Source organism: Salvelinus namaycush, chromosome 4 (assembly GCF_016432855.1).
Source record: "Salvelinus namaycush isolate Seneca chromosome 4, SaNama_1.0, whole genome shotgun sequence".
NCBI lineage: Eukaryota > Metazoa > Chordata > Actinopteri > Salmoniformes > Salmonidae > Salvelinus > Salvelinus namaycush.
In genome coordinates, this window is record NC_052310.1 from 8,871,979 (window position 1) to 8,898,998 (window position 27,020).

Here is a 27,020-nt window from a genome sequence, read left to right on the forward strand (position 1 = left end):
GCACCGTGGGGGAGGAAGAGTGGGGGTCATTGGGACGACCACAAAAGGTTGTGGTTGCTGTGAAAACACTTACTGGCAGGCGAGTTGTCAGACGAGGTCAGAAGAGAGGGCATCTCGTCTGTAGCACTTCCCTGACTCATCATCACAACGCTGTCTGCTAGATTAGAACACACACGGACAGACAGGCACACGAAATAATGCGCATGTACACACACACACGGGTGAGTCACACACACACACACACACACACACACACACACACACACACACACACACACACACACACACACACACACACACACACGGGTGAGACACACACACACACACAGCTAGCTATATAGCACAGGCAGGTCATCCTATCAGAAACAATATGTTAGACCACAAAGAGAGGAAGAGAGTCATTTTACTACCTTTCATATCCTCATCCTCATTTGTGTTGCTACTCTCTGTAGAACCCTGGAGAAAGAGATAGTGATAGAGAGATAGTGATGAGAGAGATTAACAACACATAGGTTAACAACATACGAGTCAGACTCACACTAACTGCACACCAACACCCTCACCTTGACCCCATCAGCAGCAACCAGTGTATTTTGAGATTCCTGGGAGAAGGGGAGCATAGAGTTAAGTCTGGTTACACACACACACACACACACACACACACACACACACACACACACACACACACACACACACACACACACACACACACACACACACACACACACACACACACACACACACACACACACACACACACACACACACACACACACACACACACACACGCCTGGGGTTGGAGATGATATTAAGATGGAGGATGGAGTAGGAAGGGGTTAGAGGTCCATGAAGGGTCCAACCTTAAACACTCAGACTCCAACACACACAAGACCACTAGGACCACTAGGAAGAGACGGGTAAACAGTATGGAGGGTAGGTTGCTAGGGAGGGATCATGGACTTTAAGTTGCTAGGAGGTTAGAGTGCTAGGAGAGGAGACCGTGATGAAGGGAACGGGGGAGGAGAGGAGGTTAGGGTGCTAGGAGAGGAGACGAGGCTGAGGGGAACGGAGGTGGTTAGGGTGCTAGGAGACAGTGATGAAGGGAACAGGGGAGAGGAGGTTAGGGTGCTAGGAGAGGAGACGAGGCTGAGGGGAACGGAGGTGGTTAGGGTGCTAGGAGACAGTGATGAAGGGAACAGGGGAGGAGAGGAGGTTAGGGTGCTAGGAGAGGAGACGAGGCTGAGGGGAACGGAGGTGGTTAGGGTGCTAGGAGAGGAGACCGTGATGAAGGGAACGGGGAGGAAAGGAGGTTAGGGTGCTAGGAGAGGAGACGAGGCTGAGGGGAACGGAGGTGGTTAGGGTGCTAGGAGAGGAGACGAGGCTGAGGGGAACGGAGGTGGTTAGGGTGCTAGGAGAGGAAACTGTGATGAAGGGAACAGGGGAGGAGGTTAGGGTGCTAGGAGAGGAGACGAGGCTGAGGGGAACATAGAGAGGAGGTGATGGTTAAGGTTCTGTACCATTTGTGCGGCGGCCATGCTGTTGTCCTTCATGGCATTGATGGCACTCACTATGCTGTTCTTACTGTTGTTGTTGGTCGTAGGCTGAGACACACAAATAACAAAACTCAACTGAAAAGAGTAAAATCTTAATTTCCCTCTTTACATATACAGCCTGTAGTTCTCCACTAAATCAAGTAATCACCTCACCACCCCTGTGAGCCAGAAGGGTATGTGTGTGTGTGTGTATATACAGTGATCCCTCGCCACTTCGCGGTTCACTTATCGCGGATTCGCTATTTCGCGGATTTTCATAATGCATTTTTTTTTTTTTTTTGGTGCATTGTGCTCTGCATTCTGATTCGCTAAAAACTCACTCCCGCTTCTTGTATCAAAACATGCTACGAATTGTGCTATCATTTTGTCGTCTCGTGCAGTTGTGTACGTACATAAAACAGCTTGGCAAATTTACATTAAGTTGGCCAAATTATCTTGTAATTTCGAACATCTCCTAAACCCATAATGTCGACGAAACGGCCTACACGTGAGTCACTGTATTTGTATACATGTAATAGTTGCTAATTGTAAAAAAAAAAAAAGTTTTCTATTTCGCGGATTTCACTTATCGCGGGTCATTTTCGGAACGTAACCCCCGCGATAAACGAGGGATTACTGTATATATATATATATATATATATATATATATATATATATATATATATATATATATATATATATAGAGAGAGAGAGAGAGAGAGAGAGAGAGAGAGAGAGAGAGAGAGAGAGAGAGAGAGAGAGAGAGAGAGAGAGAGAGAGAGAGAGAGAGAGAGAGAGAGAGAGAGAGAGAGAGAGAGAGAGAGAGAGAGAGAGAGAGAGAGAGAGAGAGAGAGAGAGAGAGAGAGAGAGAGAGAGAGAGAGAGAGAGAGAGAGAGAGAGAGAGAGAGAGAGAGAGAGAGAGAGAGAGAGAGAGAGAGAGAGAGAGAGAGAGAGAGAGAGAGAGAGAGAGAGAGAGAGAGAGAGAGAGAGAGAGAGAGAGAGAGAGAGAGAGAGAGAGAGAGAACGAGGCAGAGAGAGAGAACGAGGCAGAGAGAGAGAACGAGGCAGAGAGAGAGAACGAGGCAGAGAGAGAGAACGAGGCAGAGAGAGAACGAGGCAGAGAGGCTAAGAGAGAGAGCGAAAGAGAGAGAGGCAGAGAGAGAGAGAGAGAAAGAGAGGCAGAGAGAGAGAGGGGGGTAGTGGCAGAGAGAGAGATGGGTAGAGAGAGATGGGTAGAGTGGCAGAGAGAGAGAGAGACAGAGAGGAAGTGGCAGAGAGAGAGATGGGTAGAGAGAGATGGGTAGAGTGAGACAGAGAGAGAGAGAGAGAGAGAGGAAGTGGCAGAGAGAGAGATGGGTAGAGTGGCAGAGAGAGAGAGAGGCAGAGAGAGAGATGGGTAGAGTGGCAGAGAGAGAGAGAGGCAGAGAGAGAGATGGGTAGAGTGGCAGAGAGAGAGAGAGACAGAGAGAGAGATGGGTAGAGTGGCAGAGAGAGAGAGAGAGAGACAGAGACAGAGACAGAGACAGAGACAGAGACAGAGAGAGAGAGAGAGAGAGAGAGAGAGAGAGAGAGATGGGTAGAGTGGCAGAGAGAGAGAGAGAGAGAGAGAGAGAGAGAGGCAGAGAGAGATGGGTAGAGTGGCAGAGAGAGAGAGAGTGTGACAGCTAGCTGTACGACATCAGATTTAACTCCTTACCTTAGCAGCATCCGCCTTTTTGTTAAGTAAACTTTTGCATGCTGTAAAGAGAGAGAAAGCAATAGAAGAGCTGAAACATCTCTCCTGTCACCTCACTCTCTCCTGTTCAACCTGGTCCCCACAGGATGTAACATCCGTCAAGCAACACAACCACCCCTAGACTGCAGTGTGATTCCATATACCAGCTCCCTGCAACACCAGCTCCCTGCAACACCCTCCCTTCATGGATTGAAAAGCATTGGATTGTTGTGAACATTGACTAAAGGGTATTTTCAACACTATTCATGACACCCAAGTCAGTCTACTCATTCTTCATCCACAAAGGGGAGTGAACAAGTGTACACTTCAGGGAGAGCTATAGCAGAGACAGGTGGATGTTAACGTAAACTACTGATTTCCTTTAGGAGGCTCCAGTCAGTCAGACATCCATCCTGCTGCTGTTGTCACTGTTTTTAACGTGTTACTGAAACACACACAATTATGGGCTGCATGCATCGTCTTGGGGATGCTTACCTTCCGTTAGAGACATGTTTAAGGCAGTGGGCATCCTTTAGTTGTCGGTGGTGGTTTGTGCACTGCTGTGCGTGTGTTCTTACTGTGCTGTGGTATTGGCTGTTACATGGACAGTGTGGCTCCCTAGTGGAGCGGCGGGCGGAGCAGACTGAGCATGCTCAGACTCGGGGTTGGAGCCTTGATCAGAGCCGTTCCACGCCATGCGCTTTACATCATGCAGAGGAACGGCTGGAATAAACAACGGACCAACCATGCAGCATCCACGTCATCTACAGTTCCCAAGGTGCATACCTACCATTCAACACACAGCAGCCCTGGCCCCGACTGGCTAACCATGCAGCCCTGCCACGTCTTCAACCCAGCTGCCCACCGGGCGGGCTAGCACGGAAGCCGTTCAAACACCCTCAACATGCAGCCCTGCCACGTCTTCAACCCAGCTGCCCACCGGGCGGGCTAGCACGGAAGCCGTTCAAACACCCTCAACATGCAGCCCTGCCACGTCTTCAACCCAGCTGCCCACCGGGCGGGCCAGCACGGAAGCCGTTCCAACACCCTCAACATGCACCCTGCCCCAACTTCTTCCAAATGATCGCGGTCGGACGTATCGGTCGAGTTCCAGGTCAACTACATTACAGACTACGTTTCACTGCATCAACCAATGGCTGCTATCCCGTTTCTCCCCGTCCTTCCTCAAGTGTGCACTCAAACCAGTCCAATCCTTTTACACCTAGGAGGGGAAGTGAACGAGTGCACACTTCAGGGAGAAGGGTAAACGGAGTGTATAAGGAATACAAGTTCACATGCAGCAAGGTAACACAGCCACATTGTTCCCGCTTGAAATATTGTATTGACTGCAATTCGTCACACTTTCCTGTGCTACAGTGTGACGATGTGATTGGGGAAGAGAGCGCATCATAAGCAGAGAGCAAAGTCCGCCTCAGCCATTCACCACAGAGGGGAGGGGGCAAGCAGTGACGTGATGGCGGGGAGGCTAGGCTGCAGATGCCTTTTACTGGGGCGATGTCATCCGTCATCAGGACTTACTGGCAGGCGATTGGTCCGCTCTCAGAGGAGAGCCCTGTGATTGAAGGGCTCTATCATACGCTTCTGTCAATCACCCTCATGCGGAACCCTAGAGCACCAATCGCACGCTCAGGGGAGACACTAACTCCCGCCCCTTGTTATCGCTTCAACACTCTACTATAACCCTACCTTCTAGAAACCCCTATAGATATGAAAGGATTTGATAGGTGTAAATATTATGTTAGTAGCTCCACTATGATTGGCTGGATATAATTTTTTCCATATTGCTTACACCTATCCATCCAACCCTTTCAGAAACCGTGTACCGTTTCCTAGTCCACATGGGATCGCCGACCTTAGTTCCCCCCCCAGGTCAGACGATGGCAGCGTGCCTCTCCCGCTCCTGTCCATCCTCCAGTCAGTCAGTCGCCACAGATACACGCCCCCCCCACCAATCCCTCCCCCCTCAACCCCCTCATGGCCGTGACCACAGGACGAAGGTGGGGAGGGGGGTTGATATACTGATGAATTTGATGCTTTCTGATGATATGAGGTTGAGTGGTATTGTTGACAGACTATGTGTAGTTTTACATGTATTTAGCCTGTGTACATGGTATTAGCATCATCCTTAAAAACATCCATATCGTACTCTCGTGTGTGTGTGTGTGTGTGTGTGTGTGTGTGTGTGTGGCTAGCGTGAGCTGCATGCAGGAGAAAGGGGTCTAGATAACCTGCCGACCCCTTCAGAAGTTAAAGAAACCATGGCGCTTCCTTTTAGTATGATGTGGGAGGGGCTTAAACATGAAGCCGGAAGTGTGTGTAGAGGAAGTAAGAGGGCGTGTCTCTGTGACGTACCTTCCTGTGCCAGCGAGGCGGTGGAGGACACAGCAGCAGGGTTGGTATGCTGCCGGCCCACTATTGGACAGAAATACTCAAATTGGGAGGAGCTATGCAAATCTGGGCTGGCCTAACCCAAATACAGTGACCAATCACAAATGACACCCTATTCTCCATATAGTAGCCACAAGTAGTGCACTATACGAGGAGTAGGATGCCATCTAGGACGTAATAACCCCCCGTCCTTTAGGGCCAGGTCTTAACCTCTAATCATCTTAGCTAGTAAAGGAGAGAAAGTAGAGCCTGTCCTCTGTCAAACCACACACAGTACACCTCCTAGTACTGAGACACACTCCAGAGCCGACAAGGAGAGGGAGAAAAGAGTTAGAGACATAGATGTAAACACATAGTACTGCTGGAAATATTACATTCTAGAATGGCACCTCCTCCTAGCACCTCCTTGTACTGACACCTTACGGCACCTCCTTGTACTGACACCTAATGGTACATCCTCCTAGCACTGGCACCTCCTTGTACTGAAACCTTATGGCACCTTCTCCTAGGACTGACACCTTACGGCACCTCCTCCTAGGACTGACACCTTATGGCACCTCCTCCTAGGACTGACACCTTATGGCACCTCCTCCTAGCACCTCCTAGTACTGACACCATATGGCACCTCCTAGTACTGACACCATATGGCACCTCCTGCTAGCACCTAGTACTGACACCATATGGCACCTCCTGCTAGCACCTCCTAGTACTGACACCATATGGCACCTCCTAGTACTGACACCTCATCCTAGCACCTCCTATCACTGACACCATATGGCACCTCCTAGTACTGACACCATATGGCACCTCCTCCTAGCACCTCCTAGTACTGACACCATATGGCACCACCTCCTAGTACTGACACCATATGGCACCTCCTCCTAGTACTGACACCATATGGCATCTCCTCCTAGTACTGACACCATATGGCACCTCCTCCTAGTACTGACACCATATGGCACCTCCTCCTAGTACTGACACCATATGGCACCTCCTCCTAGTACTGACACCATATGGCACCTCCTCCTAGTACTGACACCATATGGCACCTCCTAGCACCTCCTAGTACTGACACCATATGGCACCTCCTCCTAGCACCTAGTACTGACCCCTTATGGCACCACCTTTCACCTACTCTTCTCCTTCAGAATTTGTGTTCTGAAAACACACTCACACACTCCTCCTCTCGGCCTAAAAACCTACATTAGGTAGACTCCAGGGAGGAGGGAGAGTAGAGCCCTCTGTCCTCCTCCCTCAGTCTGTAACTGGAGCGAGGGAGGAGACACACCCACCTGAGAAGTTTCTGGACACCAGCATGGTGGTGAGGATCGCTCCCTAGGAGAGAGAGAGAGAGAAGGGATAAGTAATGAAGAGATATGATCGCATGAGGGGGGAGGTAGGGTAGGGGAAAGAGGATCACTTTGTACATGTATTAAACTGCGAGTTTGACCAATTCCAGCCCCGTTGGTTTTATGTAGAAGGAATGAGAAGCTCAGTTCTGGTGACTTCTTAAAAGGACATTCTACTCCAAAATATATGAAAATAAAATTATGCTGACACCATTTCTGTATTTCCACATCCAGAAATGTGTTCAATAACATATTGGTAAAAATGTGGTCTAGAGGGGAGGTATATAGGGTGGTGGTTTATAGAGAGGAGGAGGTGGTCTAGGAGGGAGGTCTATAGGGAGGAGGAGATGGTCTAGGAGGGAGGTCTATAGGGAGGTGGTCTAGGAGGGAGGTATATAGGGAGGAGGAGATGGTCTAGGAGGGAGGTCTATAGGGAGGTGGTCTAGGAGGGAGGTCTATAGGGAGGTGGTCTAGGAGGGAGGTCTATAGAGAGGAGGAGGTGGTCTAGGAGGGAGGTCTATAGAGAGGAGGAGATGGTCTAGGAGGGAGGTATATAGGGAGGTGGTCTAGGAGGGAGGTCTATAGAGAGGAGGAGATGGTCTAGGAGGGAGGTATATAGGGAGGTGGTCTAGGAGGGAGGTATATAGGGAGATGGTCTAGGAGGGAGGTATATAGGGAGGTGGTCTAGGAGGGAGGTATATAGGGAGGTGGTCTAGGAGGGAGGTATATAGGGAGGAGGAGATGGTCTAGGAGGGAGGTATATAGGGAGGAGGAGATGGTCTAGGAGGAAGGTATATAGGGAGGAGGAGATGGTCTAGGAGGGAGGTATATAGGGAGGAGGTGGTGGTCTAGGAGGGAGGTATATAGGGAGGAGGAGGTGGTCTAGGAGGGAGGTATATAGGGAGGAGGTGGTGGTCTAGGAGGGAGGTATATAGGGAGGAGGAGATGGTCTAGGAGGGAGGTATATAGGGAGGAGGTCTAGGAGGGAGGTATATAGGGAGGAGGTGTTGGTCTAGGAGGGAGGTATATAGGGAGGAGGTGTTGGTCTAGGAGGGAGGTATATAGGGAGGAGGAGGAGGTCTAGGAGGGAGGTATATAGGGAGGAGGTGTTGGTCTAGGAGGGAGGTATATAGGGAGGAGGTGGTGGTCTAGGAGGGAGGTATATAGGGAGGAGGAGGAGGTCTAGGAGGGAGGTATATAGGGAGGTGTTCTAGGAGGGAGGTATATAGGGAGGTGTTCTAGGAGGGAGGTATATAGGGAGGAGGTGGTGGTCTAGGAGGGAGGTATATAGGGAGGAGGTGTTGGTCTAGGAGGGAGGTATATAGGGAGGAGGTGTTGGTCTAGGAGGGAGGTATATAGGGAGGAGGAGGAGGTCTAGGAGGGAGGTATATAGGGAGGAGATGTTGGTCTAGGAGGGAGGTATATAGGGAGGAGGAGGAGGTCTAGGAGGGAGGTATATAGGGAGGAGGAGGAGGTCTAGGAGGGAGGTATATAGGGAGGTGGTCTAGGAGGGAGGTATATAGGGAGGTGGTCTAGGAGGGAGGTATATAGGGAGGTGGTCTAGGAGGGAGGTATATAGGGAGGTGGTCTAGGAGGGAGGTATATAGGGAGGTGGTCTAGGAGGGAGGTATATAGGGAGGTGGTCTAGGAGGGAGGTATATAGGGAGGTGGTCTAGGAGGGAGGTATATAGGGAGGTGGTCTAGGAGGGAGGTATATAGGGAGGTGGTCTAGGAGGGAGGTATATAGGGAGGTGTTCTAGGAGGGAGGTATATAGGGAGGTGTTCTAGGAGGGAGGTATATATTGAGGTGTTCTAGGAGGGAGGTATATAGGGAGGAGGTGGTGGTCTAGGAGGGAGGTATATAGGGAGGAGGAGGTGGTCTAGGAGGGAGGTATATAGGGAGGAGGAGGTGGTCTAGGAGGGAGGTATATAGGGAGGAGGAGGTGGTCTAGGAGGGAGGTATATAGGGAGGAGGAGGTGGTCTAGGAGGGAGGTATATAGGGAGGAGGAGATGGTCTAGGAGGGAGGTATATAGGGAGGAGGCCTAGGAGGGAGGTATATAGGGAGGTGGTCTAGGAGGGAGGTATATAGGGAGGTGGTCTAGGAGGGAGGTATATAGGGAGGTGGTCTAGGAGGGAGGTATATAGGGAGGAGGAGGTGGTCTAGGAGGGAGGTATATAGGGAGGTGGTCTAGGAGGGAGGTATATAGGGAGGTGGTCTAGGAGGGAGGTATATAGGGAGGTGGTCTAGGAGGGAGGTATATAGGGAGGTGTTCTAGGAGGGAGGTATATAGGGAGGTGGAGATGGTCTAGGAGGGAGGTATATAGGGAGGTGGTCTAGGAGGGAGGTATATAGGGAGGTGGTCTAGGAGGGAGGTATATAGGGAGGTGGTCTAGGAGGGAGGTGGTCTAGGAGGGAGGTATATAGGGAGGTGTTCTAGGAGGGAGGTATATAGGGAGGTGGAGATGGTCTAGGAGGGAGGTATATAGGGAGGTGGTCTAGGAGGGAGGTATATAGGGAGGTGGTCTAGGAGGGAGGTATATAGGGAGGAGGAGATGGTCTAGGAGGGAGGTATATAGGGAGGTGGTCTAGGAGGGAGGTATATAGGGAGGTGGTCTAGGAGGGAGGTATATAGGGAGGTGGTCTAGGAGGGAGGTATATAGGGAGGTGTTCTAGGAGGGAGGTATATAGGGAGGAGGAGGTGGTCTAGGAGGGAGGTATATAGGGAGGAGGAGGTGGTCTAGGAGGGAGGTATATAGGGAGGTGGTCTAGGAGGGAGGTATATAGGGAGGTGGTCTAGGAGGGAGGTATATAGGGAGGTGGTCTAGGAGGGAGGTATATAGAGAGGAGGAGGTGGTCTAGGAGGGAGGTATATAGGGAGGAGGAGGTGGTCTAGGAGGGAGGTATATAGAGAGGAGGAGGTGGTCTAGGAGGGAGGTATATAGGGAGGTGGTCTAGGAGGGAGGTATATAGGGAGGTGGTCTAGGAGGGAGGTATATAGGGAGGTGGTCTAGGAGGGAGGTATATAGGGAGGTGTTCTAGGAGGGAGGTATATAGGGAGGTGGCCTAGGAGGGAGGTATATAGGGAGGTGGTCTAGGAGGGAGGTATATAGGGAGGTGTTCTAGGAGGGAGGTATATAGGGAGGAGGAGGTGGTCTAGGAGGGAGGTATATAGGGAGGAGGAGGTGGCCTAGGAGGGAGGTATATAGGGAGGAGGAGGAGGTCTAGGAGGGAGGTATATAGGGAGGAGGAGGTGGTCTAGGAGGGAGGTATATAGGGAGGAGGAGGTGGCCTAGGAGGGAGGTATATAGGGAGGAGGAGGAGGTCTAGGAGGGAGGTATATAGGGAGGTGGTCTAGGAGGGAGGTATATAGGGAGGTGGTCTAGGAGGGAGGTATATAGGGAGGAGGAGATGGTCTAGGAGGGAGGTATATAGGGAGGAGGTGGTGGTCTAGGAGGGAGGTATATAGGGAGGAGGTGGTGGTCTAGGAGGGAGGTATATAGAGAGGAGGAGGTGGTCTAGGAGGGAGGTATATAGGGAGGAGGTGGTGGTCTAGGAGGGAGGTATATAGGGAGGTGTTGGTGGTCTAGGAGGGAGGTATATAGGGAGGAGGAGGAGGTGGGAGAGGATGAAGGGAGGTGTAGGAGGTAGCAGCAGTAGTGTACCTTGAGTTTCCTCCGAGCGTTGAACTTGCGCAGACATTCCACTGTCTCCTGTCTGTGGATCATAGACGCCACGGTGGAACGTTGCTATAGCAGGGGACAGAGACAAGTATCAAACACTATACAAAACTGTGTGTGTGTGAGAGTATGTATGTATGTATGTATGTATGTATGTATGTATGTATGTATGTATGTATGTATGTATGTATGTATGTATGTATGTGTGTGTGTGTGTGTGTGTGTGTGTGTGTGTGTGTGTGTGTGTGTGTGTGTGTGTGTGTGTGTGTGTGTGTATGTATGTATGTATGTATGTATGTATGTGTGTATGTGTGTGTGTGTGTATGTATGTATGTATGTATGTATGTATGTATGAGTCCATGTCCGAATACCTGTACTTAATTTCTAGATAGTAGGCTTTTTTTAGTATGCAAAAATAGGTTTTATATATTAGGTGAAATGTCTCAAATTCAGTCTGCCTAAATGCCAGAATGTCATACTTATTCCAGCTTTACGTCTATAACGTCCGAAAATATAAATGCAACAATTTCTAAGATTTTACTGAGTTGCAGTTCATATAAGGAAATCTGTCAATTGAAATGAATTCATTAGGCCCTAATCTATGGATTTCACATGACTGGGCAGGAGTGCAGTCATGGGTGGGCCTGGGCCCACTCACTAGGCAGCCAGGCCGAGCCAATCAGAATTAGTAGTATTAGATTATACATTCTCAGTATGGGGGAGTCTAGTATTAGATTATACATTCTCAGTATGGGTGAGTATAGTAATAGATTATACATTCTCAGTATGGGAGAGTCTAGTATTAGATTATACATTCTCAGTATGGTGGGAGTCTAGTATTAGATTATACATTCTCAGTATGGGGGAGTCTAGTAATAGATTATACATTCTCAGTATGGGAGAGTCCAGTATTAGATTATACATTCTCAGTATGGGGGAGTCTAGTAATAGATTATACATTCTCAGTATGGGGGAGTCTAGTATTAGATTATACATTCCCAGTATGGGGGAGTCTAGTATTAGATTATACATTCTCAGTATGGGGGAGTCTAGTATTAGATTATACATTCTCAGTATGGGGGAGTCTAGTATTAGATTATACATTCTCAGTATGGGGAGAGTCTAGTATTAGATTATACATTCTCAGTATGGGGAGAGTCTAGTATTAGATTATACATTCTCAGTATGGGGAGAGTCTAGTATTAGATTATACATTCTCAGTATGGGAGAGTCTAGTATTAGATTATACATTCTCAGTATGGGAGAGTCTAGTATTAGATTATACATTCTCAGTATGGGAGAGTCTAGTATTAGATTATACATTCTCAGTATGGGAGAGTCTAGTATTAGATTATATATTCTCAGTATGGGGGAGTCTAGTATTAGATTATATATTCTCAGTATGGGTGAGTCTAAAATGTTGTACACAGTATGTCGTTATAGTAAGTAGTAGGCAAGACAGATTTTGGACACGGTCACTGTGTGTGTGTGTGTGTGTGTGTGTGTGTGTGTGTGTGTGTGTGTGTGTGTGTGTGTGCTTACGCAGATCCATGGATGTTTGAGAGCCTGATCAGCAGTGATTCTCTTGGAAGGATTAATAGTCAACATCTGATTAATAAGGTTCTTAGCCTCTGGAGTAACAGTGTCCCACTCTGGAGAGGGAAACTGGGAGGAGAAGAGAGGCAGGCAGGAAGAGGAACAGAAAAAAGACCATGATCTGCATCATGTCCATAACAAATGTATTTCTTCACGTTTCACATCATGTAAACAATCAGTCTTCCTACAATTCAGAATGTTAACCTGTGTTTGAATGTCTCAGTACCAGTCTTTATTAACTATATAACCTGAATACAAGAGAGGAGAGGATACCCCCTCACACACACACACCTCTGCAATGCGTCAGGAGGCTGATAGGATCAATAGCTGGGGTGCAGCTCTCAATCTGACACTATTAAAAATTCACCAGCTGTCCAGCCAACCCTTGCACAGTACCCAAACACAGATACACACACAAACTCACATCATAGGCCCCAGCCTTGATCTGCTGGTAGAGTTTGTGTTGGTCTTCATCCCAGAATGGAGGATAGCCCACCAACAAGATATACAGAATAACACCTAGAGAGAGAGAGAGACAGAGAGAGAGACACCCCGAGAGAGAGAGAGAGACACCCCGAGAGAGAGAGAGAGACACCCCGAGAGAGAGAGAGACACCCCGAGAGAGAGAGAGACACCCCGAGAGAGAGAGAGACACCCCGAGAGAGAGAGAGACACCCCGAGAGAGAGAGAGACACCCCGAGAGAGAGAGAGACACCCCGAGAGAGAGAGAGAGAGACACCCCGAGAGAGAGAGAGACACCCCGAGAGAGAGAGAGAGAGAGAGACACCCCGAGAGAGAGAGAGAGACACCCCGAGAGAGAGAGAGAGACACCCCGAGAGAGAGAGACACCCCGAGAGAGAGAGAGAGACACCCAGAGAGAGAGAGAGAGACACCCCGAGAGAGAGAGAGAGAGACACCCCGAGAGAGAGAGAGACACCCCGAGAGAGAGAGAGAGAGACACCCCGAGAGAGAGAGAGACACCCCGAGAGAGAGAGAGAGAGAGACACCCCGAGAGAGAGAGAGAGACACCCCGAGAGAGAGAGAGACACCCCGAGAGAGAGAGAGAGAGACACCCCGAGAGAGAGAGAGAGAGAGAGAGACACCCCGAGAGAGAGAGAGACACCCCGAGAGAGAGAGAGAGAGACACCCCGAGAGAGAGAGAGAGAGACACCCCGAGAGGGAGAGAGAGAGAGAGAGAGACACCCCGAGAGAGAGAGAGAGAGACACCCCGAGAGAGAGAGAGAGAGAGAGACACCCCGAGAGAGAGAGAGAGAGAGAGACACCCAGAGAGAGAGAGAGAGAGAGAGACACCCAGAGAGAGAGAGAGAGAGAGAGAGAGAGAGAGAGAGAGACACCCCGAGAGAGAGAGAGAGACACCCCGAGAGAGAGAGAGACACCCCGAGAGAGAGAGAGAGAGACACCCCGAGAGAGAGAGAGAGAGACACCCCGAGAGAGAGAGAGAGAGACACCCCGAGAGAGAGAGAGGGAGAGGGGAGAGAGAGAGAGAGAGAGAGACACCCCGAGAGAGAGAGAGACAGAGAGACACCCAGAGAGAGAGAGAGAGAGAGAGAGAGACACCCCGAGAGAGAGAGAGACACCCCGAGAGAGAGAGAGACACCCCGAGAGAGAGAGAGAGAGAGAGACACCCCGAGAGAGAGAGAGAGAGAGAGAGAGAGAGAGAGAGACACCCCGAGAGAGAGAGAGAGACACCCCGAGAGAGAGAGAGAGACACCCCGAGAGAGAGAGAGAGAGACACCCCGAGAGAGAGAGAGAGAGAGAGAGGGAGAGGGAGAGAGAGAGAGAGAGAGAGAGAGACACCCCGAGAGAGAGAGAGAGAGAGAGACACCCAGAGAGAGAGAGAGAGAGAGAGAGAGACACCCCGAGAGAGAGACACCCCGAGAGAGAGAGAGAGACACCCGAGAGAGAGAGAGAGAGACACCCGAGAGAGAGAGAGAGAGAGACACCCCGAGAGAGAGAGAGAGAGAGACACCCCGAGAGAGAGAGAGAGAGAGACACCCCGAGAGAGAGAGAGAGAGACACCCCGAGAGAGAGAGAGAGAGAGACACCCCGAGAGAGAGAGAGAGAGAGACACCCCGAGAGAGAGAGAGACACCCCGAGAGAGAGAGAGAGAGAGACACCCCGAGAGAGAGAGACACCCCGAGAGAGAGAGAGAGAGAGACACCCCGAGAGAGAGAGAGAGAGAGACACCCCGAGAGAGAGAGAGAGAGAGAGAGAGAGACACCCCGAGAGAGAGAGAGAGAGAGACACCCCGAGAGAGAGAGAGACACCCCGAGAGAGAGAGAGAGAGAGAGAGAGAGACCCCGAGAGAGAGAGAGAGAGAGAGAGAGAGAGAGAGACACCCCGAGAGAGAGAGAGACACCGAGAGAGAGAGAGAGAGAGAGACCGAGAGAGAGAGTTTAGATTGGTTCGATTTTCTGTAAACCCTGGTTTAAGATGTATGACCTTTGCACCATGGCCTCTCTTAAGCAATGGGATGGTGACACACGTTACCCAGTAGTCACTAGATGGTTATTTAGATTTGTTCTTCGTCTACAGTAAAGAGGTTAAAGTTTTACCACAGGCCCATATGTCCACAGGCTTGCCGTAGGAGTCCTTCCTCAGGACCTCAGGGGACAGGTAGCCAGGGGTGCCCGCGAAACCTGCCCGACAGATAAAACAAAATGGTTTATACACTTACATTGTCCTGGAAAGATCATATTCACTTTGTCTGCAGCAAAGTGGTGAAATCCGTTTGGTATCATCAGACAGATGGTTTGTGGTTTGGTATCATCGGACGGTTTGTGGGTTGGTATCATCAGACAGATGGTTTGTGGGTTGGTATCATCAGACAGATGGTTTGTGGGTTGGTATCATCAGACAGATGGTTTGTGGGTTGGTATCATCAGACAGATGGTTTGTGGTTTGGTATCATCAGACAGATGGTTTGTGGTTTGGTATCATCAGACAGATGGTTTGTGGTTTGGTATCATCAGACAGATGGTTTGTGGTTTGGTATCATCAGACAGATGGTTTGTGGTTTGGTATCATCAGACAGATGGTTTGTGGTTTGGTATCATCAGACAGATGGTTTGTGGTTTGGTATCATCAGACAGATGGTTTGTGGTTTGGTATCATCAGACAGATGGTTTGTGGTTTGGTATCATCAGACAGATGGTTTGTGGTTTGGTATCGTCAGACAGATGGTTTGTGGTTTGGTTCATCAGACAGATGGTTTGTGGTTTGGTATCATCAGACAGATGGTTTGTGGTTTGGTATCATCAGACAGATGGTTTGTGGTTTGGTATCGTCAGACAGATGGTTTGTGGTTTGGTATCGTCAGACAGACGGTTTGTGGTTTGGTATCGTCAGACAGACGGTTTGTGGTTTGGTATCGTCAGACAGACGGTTTGTGGTTTGGTATCGTCAGACAGACGGTTTGTGGTTTGGTATCGTCAGACAGACGGTTTGTGGTTTGGTATCGTCAGACAGAACAGACGGTTGTGGTTTGGTATCGTCAGACAGACGGTTTGGTATCGTCAGACAGACGGTTTGTGGTTTGGTATCATCAGACAGATGGTTTGTGGTTTGGTATCATCAGACAGACGGTTTGTGGTTTGGTATCGTCAGACAGACGGTTTGTGGTTTGGTATCGTCAGACAGACGGTTTGTGGTTTGGTATCGTCAGACAGACGGTTTGTGGTTTGGTATCGTCAGACAGACGGTTTGGTATCGTCAGACAGACGGTTTGTGGTTTGGTATCATCAGACAGACGGTTTGTGGTTTGGTATCATCAGACAGACGGTTTGTGGTTTGGTATCGTCAGACAGACGGTTTGTGGTTTGGTATCGTCAGACAGACGGTTTGTGGTTTGGTATCGTCAGACAGATGGTTTGTGGTTTGGTATCGTCAGACAGATGGTTTGTGGTTTGGTATCGTCAGACAGATGGTTTGTGGTTTGGTATCGTCAGACAGATGGTTTGTGGTTTGGTATCATCAGACAGATGGTTTGTGGTTTGGTATCATCAGACAGATGGTTTGTGGTTTGGTATCATCAGACAGATGGTTTGTGGTTTGGTATCATCAGACAGATGGTTTGTGGTTTGGTATCATCAGACAGATGGTTTGTGGTTTGGTATCATCAGTACAGATGGTTTTGTGGTTTGGTATCATCAGACAGATGGTTTGTGGTTTGGTATCATCAGACAGATGGTTTGTGGTTTGGTATCAGTCAGACAGATGGTTTGTGGTTTGGTATCATCAGACAGATGGTTTGTGGTTTGGTATCATCAGACAGATGGTTTGTGGTTTGGTATCATCAGACAGATGGTTTGTGGTTTGGTATCATCAGACAGATGGTTTGTGGTTTGGTATCATCAGACAGATGGTTTGTGGTTTGGTATCATCAGACAGATGGTTTGTGGTTTGGTATCATCAGACAGATGGTTTGTGGTTTGGTATCATCAGACAGATGGTTTGTGGTTTGGTATCATCAGACAGATGGTTTGTGGTTTGGTATCATCAGACAGATGGTTTGTGGTTTGGTATCATCAGACAGATGGTTTGTGGTTTGGTATCATCAGACAGATGGTTTGTGGTTTGGTATCATCAGACAGATGGTTTGTGGTTTGGTATCATCAGACAGATGGTTTGTGGTTTGGTTCATCAGGCAGATGGTTTGTGGTTTGGTATCATCAGGCAGATGGTTTGTGGTTTGGTTCATCAGACAGATAGTTTGTGGTTTGGTATCATCAGACAGATGGTTTGTGGTTTGGTATCATCGGACGGTTTGTGGTTTGGTTCATCAGACAGATGGTTTGTGGTTTGGTATCATCAGACAGATGGTTTGTGGTTTGGTATCATCAGACAGATGGTTTGTGGTTTGGTATCATCAGACAGATGATTTGTGGTTTGGTATCATCAGACAGATGGTTTGTGGTTTGGTATCATCAGACAGATGGTTTGTGATTTGGTTCATCAGGCAGATGGTTTGTGGTTTGGTTCATCAGACAGATGGTTTGTGGTTTGGTTCATCAGACAGATGGTTTGTGGTGTGGTTCATCAGGCTTGGTTCCTAACACTATACTACAAGCTTAAGTAACCCATATCTCATTTACTGCAATACTGTCTGAGCCAGTACATATGCTTCCTACCTACACAAATTACTCATCACACAAAATACATTTGCAAGACTAGCCAACAGTCTGTTTAAGAAACTCAATAGTCTATCTACAACATTAATATAATCCAACGCATCTACAAATCCCTCCCAGACAGCCTACCTAAACCCTTCGATGGATTCTTCTAGATGAACTCCCAAATCCCTCCCAGACAGCCTACCTAAACCCTTCGATGGATTCTTCTAGATGAACTCCCAAATCCACGCATTCAACAAGACACTGCGATAACCTTCACCCTCCCTGCTGCCGCATCTCACATAGTCAGTTGTTTGTTAGATACAGAGGTTCCATACTCTGGAGCTCTTATCATCCCTCAATGACTAGGGGTCAGCCTGATGACCCAAACTACCCACTAGTCCCCTCCATGTAGCCTGGCTCTCACACATAATCAAACATGCTTTTCTTGTTTACTGTGTATATCATGTAAAAAACAAAAAAAAAAAAAAACAGTGTGTGCTTGTTTAACAAACTTTTTTTTGTACTTATATACATTTTTTTGTGGATTTTTCGGGACTTCCAACCTGACCTGCACACCGTTTCGGATTTCACTTCGTTTTCTTCGGTGCAAATAAATAAAAGCTGGAAACCTAAAAACATTCAATGAAGGGGATGTGTGGTCTTACCAAACCATGCCTGTTGGTCACCCTGCACCTCGATGGCCAAGCCAAAGTCTGCCAGCTTCACTGCTGCTCCCTTCATCTTACTGGCCAGCAACAGGTTCTCAGGCTGGTAGAAACAGAGAGATGGAGAAAGTGTGTGTTTACAGGGGAAGTAAAAACACAGAGATGGAGAAAAGTGTGTGTTTACAGGGGAAGTAGAAACACAGAGATGGAGAAAAGTGTGTGTGTACAGGGGAAGTAGAAACACAGAGAGATGGAGAAAAGTGTGTGTGTACAGGGGAAGTAGAAACACAGATGGAGAAAAGTGTGTGTGTACAGGGGAAGTAGAAACACAGAGATGGAGAAAAGTGTGTGTGTACAGGGGAAGTAAAAACACAGAGATGGAGAAAAGTGTGTGTGTACAGGGGAAGTAGAAACACAGAGAGATGGAGAAAAGTGTGTGTGTATAGGGGAAGTAGAAACACAGAGATGGAGAAAAGTGTGTGTGTGTATAGGGGAAGTAGAAACACAGAGAGACCGGGACAGAGATGCATTTGTCAAATGTGTAATTCCTTTTGTTCTTCAAACGGTTCTGCCAAGGCAACATTTACATGCATATCACGTCAATAAAGATTATTATTACATTCAGTTGGGAGAGAAAAAAAAGGAGGGAGTAAGAAGCGTAAGAGAAAGATGAGTAAAGATCTCTCATATAATTAAAATCATGCATACTAGGTACTCAATTTGCATTTATAAACTGGGTGGTTCGAGCCCTTAATGATGATTGGCTGAACGCTACGGTATATTAGACCGTATACCACGGCTATGACAAAACATTTATCCAATTACGTTGGTAACCAGTTTATAATAGCAATAAGGCACCTCGGGGAGTTTGTGATATGGCCAATATACCACGACTAAGGGCTGTATCCAGGCAGTCCTCGTGGTGTCGTGCATAAGAACGGCCCTTTTATGGCTAATATACCACGGCTATCACACCTCCTCTGGCCTTATTGCTTAAGTACATATATGATTGGATGTATTTACTCACTGGATCATGTGACGTATGTAATTAACCTTCAAATACAAGCCTGGCGTGTGTACTCGCCTTAACACTGATCATAGTTTGACACCAAAACGTTTGCAATTTATTTTCCCCCTTTCATTTTATGCACAATGCACTTTTTGGGCATCATGATGGCCCAATAAATCATCTGTATTTTTGCATTTAAGCATCTGTTTTGGATTTGTCCACATTTGACAGTGTGTGCGGGCTTCCATCTCTCCTACGATTCTCTCTGCGGCCATATATGGACATAGGGTTGTAGTCATGGAAACCACTTGGGAGTCATTTAAACAGCCCTGCAGACTGCATGCTAAGTGTACTGCGTGTATGCGCTCGTTTGTGTGTGTGTGTAAAGGACTGCAGTAAAAGCCTACTCAGGATAAAAGGCCAACAAATCAGACAGACAGCAAACAAGAGGTAATACAGCTATCCTCAGACACCAGGGATGTGCATGGTTATTAGAATATTCAAAATAAGCCTATTTTAAACACTGAAAAGGCTTTTTCTAAATTCAATTATCCATGTAACATTGTTACATACAAGGACACACCATGACATTTCAAATGATTCATTTAATAAAACAAACTTTTCAAATGTATTTTTTTATGACATGTGCCCCACAAAAAGCCCGGTAGCCATCAGGTAGCCTTCACGTGTGTAGCTGGTTGTTTATATTGGCCAATCAAAGAGGCAAAGAGGCTCAATGTGGAGCAAGTGGACTGCGAGTTCACCAATGCAATGCAAGATGGAATTAAAAAGTTAGCGAAATGAAATGGAGTATTCTACAGTGAGCAACAAACAGGTAGGCTGTTTTATCTGAAAGGGTTGAGGAGAAAGTGCAGCAAGTGGCCTCAATAAACCTGGCTAGCTATAGCTGGCTAGCTTCTCTAGACTACTGCAGTCTAGACAGGCACTATTATATGGGAGGGAGAATAGTGTTAGCTGTAGGGGAGTCGGCGAGCTGTAGCGGAGTCGGCGAGCTGTAGGGGAGTCGGCGAGCTGTAGGGGAGTCGGCGAGCTGTAGGGGAGTCTGCAATCGGCGAGCTGTAGGGGAGTCGGCGAGCTGTAGGGGAGTCGGCGGGCTGTAGGGGAGTCGGCGGGCTGTAGGGGAGTCGGCGGGCTGTAGGGGAGTCGGCGAGCTGTAGGGGAGTCGGCGAGCTGTAGGGGAGTCGGCGAGCTGTAGGGGAGTCGGCGAGCTGTAGCGGAGTCTGCTAGCCGCGACCTGTAGGGGAGTCCGCGACCTGTAGGGGAGTCGGCGAGCTGTAGGGGAGTCGGCGAGCTGTAGCGGAGTCGGCGGGCTGTAGGGGAGTCGGCGGGCTGTAGGGGAGTCCGCGACCTGTAGGGGAGTCGGCGAGCTGTAGGGGAGTCGGCGAGCTGTAGGGGAGTCGGCGAGCTGTAGGGGAGTCGGCGAGCTGTAGGGGAGTCGGCGAGCTGTAGCGGAGTCGGCGGGCTGTAGGGGAGTCGGCGGGCTGTAGGGGAGTCGGCGAGCTGTAGCGGAGTCGGCGGGCTGTAGGGGAGTCGGCGGGCTGTAGGGGAGTCGGCGGGCTGTAGCGGAGTCGGCGGGCTGTAGGGGAGTCGGCGGGCTGTAGGGGAGTCGGCGGGCTGTAGGGGAGTCGGCGGGCTGTAGGGGAGTCGGCGGGCTGTAGGGGAGTCGGCGAGCTGTAGGGGAGTCGGCGAGCTGTAGGGGAGTCGGCGAGCTGTAGGGGAGTCTGCAATCGGCGAGCTGTAGGGGAGTCTGCAATCGGCGAGCTGTAGGGGAGTCTGCAATCGGCGGGCTGTAGGGGAGTCGGCGGGCTGTAGGGGAGTCGGCGGGCTGTAGGGGAGTCGGCGGGCTGTAGGGGAGTCGGCGAGCTGTAGGGGAGTCGGCGAGCTGTAGGGGAGTCGGCGGGCTGTAGGGGAGTCGGCGGGCTGTAGGGGAGTCGGCGGGCTGTAGGGGAGTCGGCGGGCTGTAGGGGAGTCGGCGGGCTGTAGGGGAGTCGGCGGGCTGTAGGGGAGTCGGCGAGCCGTAGGGGAGTCGGCGAGCCGTAGGGGAGTCTGCTAGCCGCGACCTGTAGGGGAGTCGGCGAGCTGTAGGGGAGTCGGCGAGCTGTAGGGGAGTCGGCGAGCTGTAGGGGAGTCGGCGAGCTGTAGGGGAGTCGGCGAGCTGTAGGGGAGTCTGCTAGCCGCGACCTGTAGGGGAGTCGGCGAGCTGTAGGGGAGTCGGCGAGCTGTAGGGGAGTCGGCGAGCTGTAGGGGAGTCGGCGAGCTGTAGGGGAGTCTGCTAGCCGCGACCTGTAGGGGAGTCGGCGAGCTGTAGGGGAGTCTGCTAGCCGCGACCTGTAGGGGAGTCGGCTACTGCGTCTCCCTCTCTTCCTCCGTCCGTCTTCTCCCGCCGCAGCAATAGAGCTCCAGCCTCACTCACGTGCACAGTAGTGCTCAGGTAAATGTTTACATGCATTTCGAATATCTTGATCTCCGGCAAAAAAGAAATAAAACCATTTCATAGTGAAATTATTTCAAACCCTACCAGATACATGCTCAGACTATGTCAAAGCGATTCACTTCTGTCTTCCATCTATTCCGAGTCACATAAACAAAGTGACATCCAGTGATGTGTCTTCATGGTGTTTCGTTGGAAAAGCCATCTGATAAGAATCCATTATGTTTATCCCAACCAATCAGCCGCGAGGAGCCAGGCTGCAGTGATGTCACGGGGGTTGTCATGGTAACCACAGGGTTATTCTCTCCTTCCCTTGTTTTGGACACCTTTACTTTGAGTCAGGACTGTGTGTGGTCAGTGACTAGGAGTCCTTGTTTCCTTGCCATTGGGGAGAGTAGACCATAAGGTTGCCTCCTCCCTGCTTACGTGCAGATGAAACTAACACACACAACCTCTCTCCCCCCAGTCAAAGACAGACATGTGGTGTGTGTGTGAGTGAGAAAAAAGATGAGGGCTAGAGAGGGGGAAACAGAGAGAGGGAGGGGACAAGTGAAACAAGGGATGGTGGGAGGGATGGAGCAACAAGAGCAGTGCGTTGCCATGGCCACGAGCAAAGGTGTGTGTGGTAGTCATAGCAACAGGCGGACACACACACGCTCACCACTCACCTTGAGGTCTCTGTGGACGATGTCATGCTGGTGGATATGTTGAACACTCTCCAAGATCTGGTTAATACACTGACTGGAGAGGAGAGGATATCAGGTTAATACACTGACTGGAGAGGAGATGGGATCAGGTTAATACACTGACTAGAGAGGAGAGGATATCAGGTTAATACACTGACTGGAGAGGAGATGGGAACAGGTTAATACACTGACTGGAGAGGAGATGGGATGGGATCAGGTTAATACACTGACTGGAGAGGAGATGGGATCAGGTTAATACACTGACTGGAGAGGAGATGGGATCAGGTTAATACACTGACTGGAGAGGAGATGGGAACAGGTTAATACACTGACTGGAGAGGAGATGGGATCAGGTTAATACACTGACTGGAGAGGAGATGGGATCAGGTTAATACACTGACTGGAGAGGAGATGGGATCAGGTTAATACACTGACTGGAGAGGAGATGGGATCAGGTTAATACACTGACTGGAGAGGAGATGGGAACAGGTTAACACACTGACTGGAGAGGAGATCAGGTTAACACACTGACTGGAGAGGAGATGGGAACAGGTTAACACACTGACTGGAGAGGAGATGGGAACAGGTTAATACACTGACTGGAGAGGAGATCAGGTTAACACACTGACTGGAGAGGAGATGGGATCAGGTTTATACACTGACTGGAGAGGAGATGGGATCAGGTTAATACACTGACTGGAGAGGAGAGGAGATCAGGTTAATACACTGACTGGAGAGGAGATGGGAACAGGTTAACACACTGACTGGAGAGGAGATGGGAACAGGTTAATACACTAACTGGAGAGGAGAGGAGATCAGGTTAATACACTGACTGGAGAGGAGATGGGATCAGGTTAATACACTGACTGGAGAGGAGATGGGATCAGGTTAATACACTGACTGGAGAGGAGATGGGATCAGGTTAATACACTGACTGGAGAGGAGATGGGATCAGGTTAATACACTGACTGGAGAGGAGATGGGATCAGGTTAATACACTGACTGGAGAGGAGATGGGATCAGGTTAATACACTGACTGGAGAGGAGATGGGATCAGGTTAATACACTGACTGGAGAGGAGATGGGATCAGGTTAATACACTGACTGGAGAGGAGATCAGGTTAACACACTGACTGGAGAGGAGATGGGATCAGGTTTATACACTGACTGGAGAGGAGATGGGATCAGGTTAATACACTGACTGGAGAGGAGATGGGAACAGGTTAACACACTGACTGGAGAGGAGATGGGATCAGGTTAACACACTGACTGGAGAGGAGATGGGATCAGGTTAATACACTGACTGGAGAGGAGATGGGAACAGGTTAACACACTGACTGGAGAGGAGATCAGGTTAATACACTGACTGGAGAGGAGAGGAGATCAGGTTAACACACTGACTGGAGAGGAGATCAGGTTAACACACTGACTGGAGAGGAGAGGAGATCAGGTTAACACACTGACTGGAGAGGAGAGGAGATCAGGTTAATACACTGACTGGAGAGGAGATCAGGTTAATACACTGACTGGAGAGGAGATGGGATCAGGTTAATACACTGACTGGAGAGGAGATGGGATCAGGTTAACACACTGACTGGAGAGGAGATCAGGTTAATACACTGACTGGAGAGGAGATCAGGTTAATACACTGACTGGAGAGGAGATCAGGTTAACACACTGACTGGAGAGGAGATCAGGTTAATACACTGACTGGAGAGGAGATCAGGTTAATACACTGACTGGAGAGGAGATCAGGTTAACACACTGACTGGAGAGGAGATCAGGTTAATACACTGACTGGAGAGGAGATCAGGTTAACACACTGACTGGAGAGGAGAGGAGATCAGGTTAATACACTGACTGGAGAGGAGAGGAGATCAGGTTAATACACTGACTGGAGAGGAGAGGAGATCAGGTTAACACACTGACTGGAGAGGAGATCAGGTTAATACACTGACTGGAGAGGAGATCAGGTTAATACACTGACTGGAGAGGAGATGGGATCAGGTTAATACACTGACTGGAGAGGAGATGGGATCAGGTTAACACACTGACTGGAGAGGAGATCAGGTTAATACACTGACTGGAGAGGAGATCAGGTTAATACACTGACTGGAGAGGAGATCAGGTTAATACACTGACTGGAGAGGAGATCAGGTTAATACACTGACTGGAGAGGAGATCAGGTTAACACACTGACTGGAGAGGAGATCAGGTTAATACACTGACTGGAGAGGAGATCAGGTTAATACACTGACTGGAGAGGAGATCAGGTTAACACACTGACTGGAGAGGAGATCAGGTTAATACACTGACTGGAGAGGAGATCAGGTTAACACACTGACTGGAGAGGAGAGGAGATCAGGTTAATACACTGACTGGAGAGGAGAGGAGATCAGGTTAATACACTGACTGGAGAGGAGAGGAGATCAGGTTAATACACTGACTGGAGAGGAGAGGAGATCAGGTTAACACACTGACTGGAGAGGAGATCAGGTTAACACACTGACTGGAGAGGAGAGGAGATCAGGTTAATACACTGACTGGAGAGGAGATCAGGTTAATACACTGACTGGAGAGGAGATGGGATCAGGTTAATACACTGACTGGAGAGGAGATGGGATCAGGTTAACACACTGACTGGAGAGGAGATCAGGTTAATACACTGACTGGAGAGGAGATCAGGTTAATACACTGACTGGAGAGGAGATCAGGTTAACACACTGACTGGAGAGGAGATCAGGTTAATACACTGACTGGAGAGGAGATCAGGTTAATACACTGACTGGAGAGGAGATCAGGTTAACACACTGACTGGAGAGGAGATCAGGTTAATACACTGACTGGAGAGGAGATCAGGTTAACACACTGACTGGAGAGGAGAGGAGATCAGGTTAATACACTGACTGGAAAGGAGAGATCAGGTTAATACACTGACTGGAGAGGAGAGGAGATCAGGTTAACACACTGACTGGAGAGGAGATCAGGTTAATACACTGACTGGAGAGGAGATCAGGTTAATACACTGACTGGAGAGGAGATGGGATCAGGTTAACACACTGACTGGAGAGGAGATGGGATCAGGTTAACACACTGACTGGAGAGGAGATGGGATCAGGTTAATACACTGACTGGAGAGGAGATCAGGTTAATACACTGACTGGAGAGGAGATCAGGTTAATACACTGACTGGAGAGGAGATCAGGTTAATACACTGACTGGAGAGGAGATCAGGTTAATACACTGACTGGAGAGGAGATCAGGTTAACACACTGACTGGAGAGGAGATCAGGTTAACACACTGACTGGAGAGGAGATCAGGTTAATACACTGACTGGAGAGGAGATCAGGTTAATACACTGACTGGAGAGGAGATCAGGTTAACACACTGACTGGAGAGGAGATCAGGTTAATACACTGACTGGAGAGGAGATCAGGTTAACACACTGACTGGAGAGGAGAGGAGATCAGGTTAATACACTGACTGGAGAGGAGAGGAGATCAGGTTAATACACTGACTGGAGAGGAGAGGAGATCAGGTTAATACACTGACTGGAGAGGAGAGGAGATCAGGTTAACACACTGACTGGAGAGGAGATCAGGTTAACACACTGACTGGAGAGGAGATCAGGTTAATACACTGACTGGAGAGGAGATCAGGTTAATACACTGACTGGAGAGGAGATCAGGTTAACACACTGACTGGAGAGGAGATCAGGTTAATACACTGACTGGAGAGGAGATCAGGTTAATACACTGACTGGAGAGGAGAGGAGATCAGGTTAACACACTGACTGGAGAGGAGAGGAGATCAGGTTAATACACTGACTGGAGAGGAGAGGAGATCAGGTTAATACACTGACTGGAGAGGAGAGGAGATCAGGTTAACACACTGACTGGAGAGGAGATCAGGTTAATACACTGACTGGAGAGGAGATCAGGTTAATACACTGACTGGAGAGGAGATGGGATCAGGTTAATACACTGACTGGAGAGGAGATGGGATCAGGTTAACACACTGACTGGAGAGGAGATCAGGTTAATACACTGACTGGAGAGGAGATCAGGTTAATACACTGACTGGAGAGGAGATCAGGTTAATACACTGACTGGAGAGGAGATCAGGTTAATACACTGACTGGAGAGGAGATCAGGTTAACACACTGACTGGAGAGGAGATCAGGTTAATACACTGACTGGAGAGGAGATCAGGTTAATACACTGACTGGAGAGGAGATCAGGTTAACACACTGACTGGAGAGGAGATCAGGTTAACACACTGACTGGAGAGGAGATCAGGTTAATACACTGACTGGAGAGGAGATCAGGTTAACACACTGACTGGAGAGGAGAGGAGATCAGGTTAATACACTGACTGGAGAGGAGAGGAGATCAGGTTAATACACTGACTGGAGAGGAGAGGAGATCAGGTTAATACACTGACTGGAGAGGAGAGGAGATCAGGTTAACACACTGACTGGAGAGGAGATCAGGTTAACACACTGACTGGAGAGGAGATCAGGTTAACACACTGACTGGAGAGGAGATCAGGTTAATACACTGACTGGAGAGGAGATCAGGTTAATACACTGACTGCAGAGGAGATCAGGTTAATACACTGACTGGAGAGGAGATCAGGTTAATACACTGACTGGAGAGGAGAGGAGATCAGGTTAATACACTGACTGGAGAGGAGATGGGATCAGGTTAATACACTGACTGGAGAGGAGATCAGGTTAATACACTGACTGGAGAGGAGATCAGGTTAATACACTGACTGGAGAGGAGAGGAG

At 49.0% G+C, this 27,020-nt stretch overlaps 1 protein-coding gene across 11 annotated transcripts in view; it reads right to left on the minus strand.

The window, feature by feature from the left end:
• Positions 1-27,020, minus strand: part of LOC120046117 (calcium/calmodulin-dependent protein kinase type II subunit gamma-like) — a 52,101-nt gene that overhangs the window by 4,637 nt on the left and 20,444 nt on the right. For 2 of the 11 annotated variants that reach the window (XM_038991077.1, XM_038991083.1), the window contains exons 6-18: positions 22,210-22,282; positions 18,081-18,183; positions 14,857-14,940; positions 12,705-12,799; positions 12,227-12,349; positions 10,670-10,753; positions 6,948-6,990; positions 5,620-5,679; positions 3,229-3,269; positions 1,518-1,601; positions 564-602; positions 411-456; positions 74-154 (exon numbers count right to left, since the gene is read on the minus strand). In XM_038991077.1, coding sequence (XP_038847005.1) covers positions 74-154; positions 411-456; positions 564-602; positions 1,518-1,601; positions 3,229-3,269; positions 5,620-5,679; positions 6,948-6,990; positions 10,670-10,753; positions 12,227-12,349; positions 12,705-12,799; positions 14,857-14,940; positions 18,081-18,183; positions 22,210-22,282 — 956 coding nt within the window. Of the gene's footprint in view, positions 1-73; positions 158-410; positions 457-563; positions 603-1,517; positions 1,602-3,228; positions 3,270-5,619; positions 5,680-6,947; positions 6,991-10,669; positions 10,754-12,226; positions 12,350-12,704; positions 12,800-14,856; positions 14,941-18,080; positions 18,184-22,209; positions 22,283-27,020 lie in introns of all 11 variants that reach the window. The other 9 variants (XM_038991076.1, XM_038991082.1, XM_038991081.1 and 6 more) reach the window with 7 other exon arrangements.